The sequence below is a fragment of the Tupaia chinensis genome, unplaced genomic scaffold (genome assembly GCF_000334495.1).
Source record: "Tupaia chinensis unplaced genomic scaffold, TupChi_1.0 Scaffold000332_1, whole genome shotgun sequence".
Taxonomy (NCBI): domain Eukaryota; kingdom Metazoa; phylum Chordata; class Mammalia; order Scandentia; family Tupaiidae; genus Tupaia; species Tupaia belangeri.
The window spans coordinates 1,392,473-1,399,183 of NW_006159826.1; the positions used below are offsets into that span (position 1 = coordinate 1,392,473).

The 6,711-nt window shown below is 58.8% G+C and overlaps 1 protein-coding gene across 1 annotated transcript in view; it reads left to right on the forward strand.

Annotated features, from left to right (window-relative positions):
* The window catches only part of HDAC4 (histone deacetylase 4), a 318,469-nt gene that overhangs the window by 282,130 nt on the left and 29,628 nt on the right, over positions 1-6,711 (forward strand). Inside the window, exons 22-24 of the mRNA XM_027773229.1 lie at positions 3,324-3,411; positions 5,480-5,599; positions 6,580-6,677. Coding sequence (XP_027629030.1) covers positions 3,324-3,411; positions 5,480-5,599; positions 6,580-6,677 — 306 coding nt within the window. The remainder of the gene's footprint in view (positions 1-3,323; positions 3,412-5,479; positions 5,600-6,579; positions 6,678-6,711) is intronic.

Here is a 6,711-nt window from a genome sequence, read left to right on the forward strand (position 1 = left end):
CACCTGCCCCCCGCATGCCGGTCAGCAGCGGCTGGCCTCTAGGGGCTTTAGTGCAGACCTCAACCCCTGCCCTCCCCTGACTCCCAGTCCCGGGGACCCAGCAGTAGTCCCCGGTGCTCTCACTGCAGCTGCAAGAGTGGGGTGCCACAGGCACCCCATAGCGTCAGAGGTTGGGGCACACGGCTGCTTCTGCGTTTCAGGGAGCTGTGGGTTTATGTGGCTTCCACCCCCAGGAACCAGTCTGTGTGATAACAGCGATGTCACAGTAGGCCACAAACCAGCCCCCGTCAGCCCAGAGCCAACAGCCCCTGGCCGGGTGCAGGGGGGCCAGGAGTGCCCTCCCACGGACGGCCCCAGGCCATGTCGGCTGATTTCACCAGGAACTTCTAATAACCAGTCGGTCTCTTTAAAAAGGAGGGTCCTTGCCGCCTTTGAAGGCTCTGCTGGCCCTTCATACCGCCCTGTGTCTGTGGGGCCCAGGTTCCTGGGAAGACCGGGTCCTACTGTGGTTCTGAAAGTCGGTTTGTGGCCACCTCTTGGGTGTAACACATCTTGGTCACTCTGTCCCACCACTGTCACCCGCAGAATGGCTTTGCTGTGGTCCGGCCCCCTGGCCACCATGCCGAGGAGAGCACACCCATGTGAGTAGACGCGCGCCCTGGCAGGCAGTTGGGCTGAGAGGAGGGACGCGGGGCCTCTCCTACAGGGCAGGGCCACCTGAGGGACAGGAGCAGCCGGCAGGGCCATGAGCCGGAGACTGGGGGAAGGGGAGGGCGCCCCGAGAGCTAGCCCAGGTGAGCTGTGCTGCAGCTCTGCCATGAGAACCCAGGCGAGCACACCTGCACAGAGCCCCGCGGCACCTCGGGCAGCAGTAACGCTCGGCCCTCAGCCGGTGTTGGCACGGTCTCTTGTCTGCTCGGGTGGCTGTCCAGACCCCCGGGCCCCATAGCAAGGGTGGTTCGTCATAGACCCAGCACCAGGCGTGGAGGAGCAGCAGCAGGTGCAGGCTCAACTGGACAGCGCAGACAGACCCTGCCCAGCAGGTGGTGGGTGGTGGGTGCCTGTGCTGCTGGGGTGTCTCCTTCTGACGTCACTTCTCTAACTGGAACCCAGCTCTGGGCTGCCGGACAGTCAAAGCAGACCTGGGGGAGATGAACACACACTTAGATGGGGCTCGTCCTGGGTTTTACTGAGCCATTGCAGTGACAGCTCTGAGCCCACAGAGGCGGGGCCTGTCCCCCGAGAGCCCTGATGCTCCGGGGCTGTGAGTTTCCAGACTGAGGCATGAGCTGTGTCCCCGGTTTTATGGAGCTCGAGGAGAAAGTGGATGCTGAAGCGTCTTCCTAGGTCGTGTGGCCTTTGGAGTGAGAGCACAGTTATAGTTAGCCCAGGTGATCACACATGCCACCATTGGGGTCATGAGCAGGACGCAGTGGACACAAGTAGAGCTGTCGCGTGTCGCAGCATCTCGGGGTGTCTGTGTTCAGGGGGGCTGCTGGGGCAACTGAGGGGGCGTTGGTCCAGGAAAGCAGGTTTGTGTAGCCACGGGGACATAGGAGACCTCCAACAGGAGACTGTGTTTACAGAGCATGCACCTGTGTGCATATGGGTGTGTATGTGGGAGTGTGTGTCTGCAGTGCGTGCCTGTGATATGTGGGAGTGTGTGTCTGGATTATGCGCCTGTGTGCTGTGTACGTTTGTCTGCGGCGTGTGTCTATGTGCTGTGTAACTGTGCTGTGTAAGTGTGTGTGCTGTGTAAGTGTGTCTCCGCTGTGCAAGTGTGCAGTGTGTGCTGTGTAAGTGTGTGTGCTGTGTAAGTGTGTCTCCGCTGTGTAAGTGTGTCTCCGCTGTGTAAGTGTGTCTCCGCTGTGTAAGTGTGCTGTGTAACTATGCTGTCTGTCTCTGCTGCGTAAGTGTGCTGTGTGTGTGAGTGCTATGTAAGTGTGTCTCTGTGCTGTGTAAGTGTGTGTGTGCTGTGTGACTGCTGTGTGTGTCTGCTGCGTAAGTGTGCTGTGTAAGTGTTTGGGTGTGTGTGTGCTGTGTGTGTCTACGTGCTGCGTAAGTGTGTCTGGTGTGTGTGCGTGCTGTGTGTATGTCTGTATATCTGTGCTGTGAAACTGTGGTGCGTATCTGTGTGCTGTGTAAATGTGTATCTTTGCTGTGTGTGTATCTGGTGTATGTATGTGGTGTGTCTGTGTGTTATGGAAGTGTGTCTGTGTGCTGTGGCAGTGTGTCTGCAATGCGTCTGTGCTGTGTAAGTGTGTGTGCAGTGCACACCTGTGTGCTGTGTAAGGGTGTGTCTGCAGTGCAGGTCTATGTGCTGTGTGTGTGTCTGTGCTATGTAACTATGTGTTTGCAATGTGTCTGTGTGCAGTGTAAGTGTATGTCTGTGGTGTGTGTATATGTGCTATGTAAGTGTGTGTCTGGTCTCTGTGTGTATAGATGTGTTTGCATGTTCTGTGCTGTGTCTGTTCTCTGTATGTATAGATGTGTTTGCATGTTTCTGTGGTGTGTGTATATGTGCTATGTAAGTGTGTGTCTGGTCTCTGTGTGTATAGATGTGTTTGCATGTTCTGTGCTGTGAAAGTGTGTATCTGGGTGTGTGTCTGGTTTCTGTGTGTATAGATGTGTTTGCATGTTCTGTGCTGTGTCTGTGTGTGTGTGTCTGGTCTCTGTATGTATAGATGTGTTTGCATGTTCTGTGCTGTGTCTGTGTGTGTGTAAGTGTGTGTCTGGGTGTGTGTCTATGGTCTCTCTAGATGTGATTGCATGGTCTGTGAGCACAGATGCCTATTCGCAGTTATCTCTGAGGTGTGTGCCTCAGTGTGGCATGTGTGTCTGCCTGCGTGTGTTCATGTGTGTATATATGTGTCTGGTGTGTGTACAGCAGCATGATCTGGTGCATATACGTGTGTGTGTGTGTGTGTGGTGTCTCTATGTCGGTTTGTGTATATGTAAAGGGTGCTGTGTGTATCTACGTGGTCTATGTCTGCATGTGTATTCATGTGTGTGTGATATTTCTTAGTGTGGCAGGTGCCCATGTGGTATGTGTCTACCTGTGTATGTGTGTGTGTGTGTGTGTGTACATCTATGAGGTCTGTGTGTACATCTGTGTGCTATGTGTGTCAGCAGTGCCTGCGTGTCAGCGTCCACAGTGTCTGTGTCTGTTTGTCACACCGTGTGCCTCGAGGTACCCTTCCTGATGAGGCCCACATGCACAGAACCCCTAGCAACTCGGGAATCTCGGCCACAGGCAGCCAGTGCAGTGGTGTGGCAGAGGTCACGGCGCCCTCACCTCCTCCCTGCCCTCCTCTCCTCCACAGGGGGTTCTGCTACTTCAATTCCGTGGCCGTGGCAGCCAAGCTTCTCCAGCAGAGGCTGAACGTGAGCAAGATTCTCATAGTGGACTGGGTGAGTGCCGGCCCGGGCGGGAGGTTTACTCGCCCTGTGGCCCTGAGCAGCCGACATGCGTGGAGAGAAGGGGGGCCAGCGCTGAGATGCGGTCTCAGCAGGCACCCTGCCAGGCATGGCTCTGAGGTGTCTGGCAGTACACCGCAGAGGTGCACGGTGCCAGGGCACCTCGGTGAAGGCTTGCTGGGAGGCGTGGCTCCAGAAAGCACTGCCTGCCTCACCCTGGGCCTCTAGCTGGGAGCGTGGGCCATGCCCCACACCCGCCAAAGCTGTGGAAGTGCCTGGCCTCCTGCTCTGGGCCAGTCCTGGTTCTTGCTGGGGGCCGTGGGGCAGGGCCTCCCTCTCTGTCAGCCTCCAGGACCTGTCTCGTCCCAGTACCCCGCTGCCCAAGAGGGCTGGCGCTCTAATAATGTGTGTGATACCTGAACATGGGTCCAGCTATGCTGATTTTTTTTTTTTAGACTTTTTTTTTTGCTTGCCAAGGAGAGACAGAGAGGAAAGTGAGAAATCACCCCAGAGGGATAGCCACGTCACACCCCTTCGTTCTCCTCTTGGGATTCTGGACATGTGCACACAGACCCCCAGCATGATTTACAAGCCGTTGGGTCCAAGCCTTGAACAGCTGGCCATGTGGGTTCAGAACCATAGCCACCACACCACCTGCTGGCCCACTATGTTGATTCTTAAGACTGGAAGTGGATATTCAGGGTTGTATCATCATACCCTTCTTTAAGCCAGGTTTATACATACGTACACAGTGTTGTTTAGTAGTTGGGATTATTATTCTGTGATTTTTTTTTTAGAGGTTTTTGCCATAGGGCACGTGTGCTCACTAGAGAAAGAGACAGAGACAGTGAGGGAGAGTGAGACATCCCTTCTCCCCTTCTCCTGGGGTCTTGGGCACACGTATACATGTGCCTGGTGTGATTGTCAAGCTACTGGGTGCGAGACTTGAACCATGGTTGGCCATGTGGGAGTCCAGTGACGTAACCCCTATACCACCTGCTGGACTGACTTCATAACATTTTCAGGAATCGGTAAAGCAGGTATCTCGGTGAGTCTGTGGTCTATTGCAAGTTTTCTTCAGATACATCCCAAGCACCAGGCAGGTCCCGGCTGTCAGTGCTGGTTCCATAGGGGACAGGGTCTAGCCTGGCCCGGGGACGTGGCCTGCACGTCAGTGAGGACAGCAGAGCAGTGGGGCTCCCACACAGCAGGGCCTGAGAGCCAGGCCTCCACTGGGCTCAGGAGACGCCGGCCATGAGCGAGAGAGGATGAGGTTGGTGACAACATGGTCAGTGAACCCAGACGCCGGGCTCACCTTCTTGTCCGACACACAGGCAGTGTCACAGCGGGTAGGGTGAGATGACCTGCCATGCCATCACAGAGGTGTCCCCCTGCTGGCCGCCGTATCCGGCAGCACAGAGATGGTGGGCTGAGGCCCACCTCAGGTACACACACGGCTATGCACGCAGGAGGCCACACAGAGCGGGCGGCCACGGGAGGGCTTGGGAGCTGTCCCAGGCCCTGCCTGTGGCTGGGCCTCACACATGTCATCGCAGACAGCCTGTCTGCTGAGAGGAGGCTCAGGGCTGCAGGTCCCCACGTCATGGCCTGCCCGTGCTGGTGGCGCCGCCCGCTGTGGCCCCAGGGGGACAGCACAGCCACGTGAAGCGCTGGTGCATGTCCCTGTTGTCCTCTGGCGCTTGTGACATGTGGTCTGTGGTTAAAAACTGTAGCTCATGGTTTTAGTCCGAGGCTCCAGGCCCCCAGCAGCTCTCTCTCCACAGCCCATAGGGTTTGTCTCCTGCGGTCCCAGCGCCTGGCACGGGGCAGCACTGCCCACGCCTGTTCATGAGCGGCCATATCTGAGCACATCCCGGCAGAGGCCGAGGAGACCCAGCAGGTTTCTGAAAAGTTGTCGGGCACCTACTGACCGCAGACCCGGGCGCAGGCTGCCCTGCGGGTGCCTGCCTGGCTGCGCACAGTCCTTCCCTGAGCAGGGGTGGACCAGACAGGGAGGGCGGTCCCCATGCCTGGTCCGCCCTGAGTGACCTCCTGCCCGCAGGACGTGCATCACGGCAACGGGAGTCAGCAGGCCTTCTACAGCGACCCCAGCGTGCTCTACGTGTCGCTGCACCGCTATGACGATGGCAACTTCTTCCCGGGCAGCGGGGCGCCTGACGAGGTGCGTGGGGCCTGTGGTCGCGCCCGCCCGGCGCCCAGCTGTGGGAGGGGCCCCAGTGGAGGGCGAGGCAGTGCCCGCAGGACGTGCATCACGGCAACGGGAGTCAGCAGGCCTTCTACAGCGACCCCAGCGTGCTCTACGTGTCGCTGCACCGCTATGACGATGGCAACTTCTTCCCGGGCAGCGGGGCGCCTGACGAGGTGCGTGGGGCCTGTGGTCGCGCCCGCCCGGCGCCCAGCTGTGGGAGGGGCCCCAGTGGAGGGCGAGGCAGACGCCAGCCACAGCCCAACCAGGCAGGGCTCCGTGCTCCCCTACTCGTGTGGAGAACAGGGCCCAGGTGGCCTCGGTCAGGCAGGGCCTGCACTGTGCCACGGGGATACACGTGGCCTGTCCACTCCAGGCTGGCGTCTTTTCCAGATTCCCCGGATAGGGTGCTGTTATCCCTGGTCCTCTCACCTGGCTAGTGCTGCCTGGTAGCCCCAAGCTCAGCAGGCTCCTTCATAACACCCCGTGTCCCCAAGCAGAGCCTGCTCCCTGTGAACAAGGAGGCCCCCAGGGCGGTCCCACCAAGGACCAGGCTTCTGCCTCTGGGTCTTCCTTGTCACGTGGAGTGGAAATGACAGGGCCATTGACAGACGGCTCCTCTCCAAGGCATTGGGTTGGATTGCTCTCTGCATCTGACAGCACAGGGCGTGGGGCCTCAGAAGTGTCGCCGAGAGAGACAGCTGGCCTTTCCTGTGAGAGGAGCACAGCTCCACAGCCCCCTTAGCTCGGGGTCCCTGGAGCTCCTGAAAACTGCCTGTCATTGGCACGAGGGCAGCCCGTGTGACCGGCTTCCGCACTGGTGAGCGTGCACTGCAGACAGCACCCGGGTCCCGCTGCAGGCACAGGGCAGAGCCCAGCCAGGGCCCCCACGGCAGACCCTCCTTCCTGGCCCAGTCCTCCAGGCCGTGCCATGCTTCTCTCTCCTCTGGCCACAGGTGGGCACCGGGCCAGGCGTGGGCTTCAACGTCAACATGGCGTTCACCGGAGGCCTCGACCCCCCGATGGGAGACACGGAGTACCTGGCAGCCTTCAGGTGAGCCTCCTGGCCCAGCATCCCCAGGGCAGCT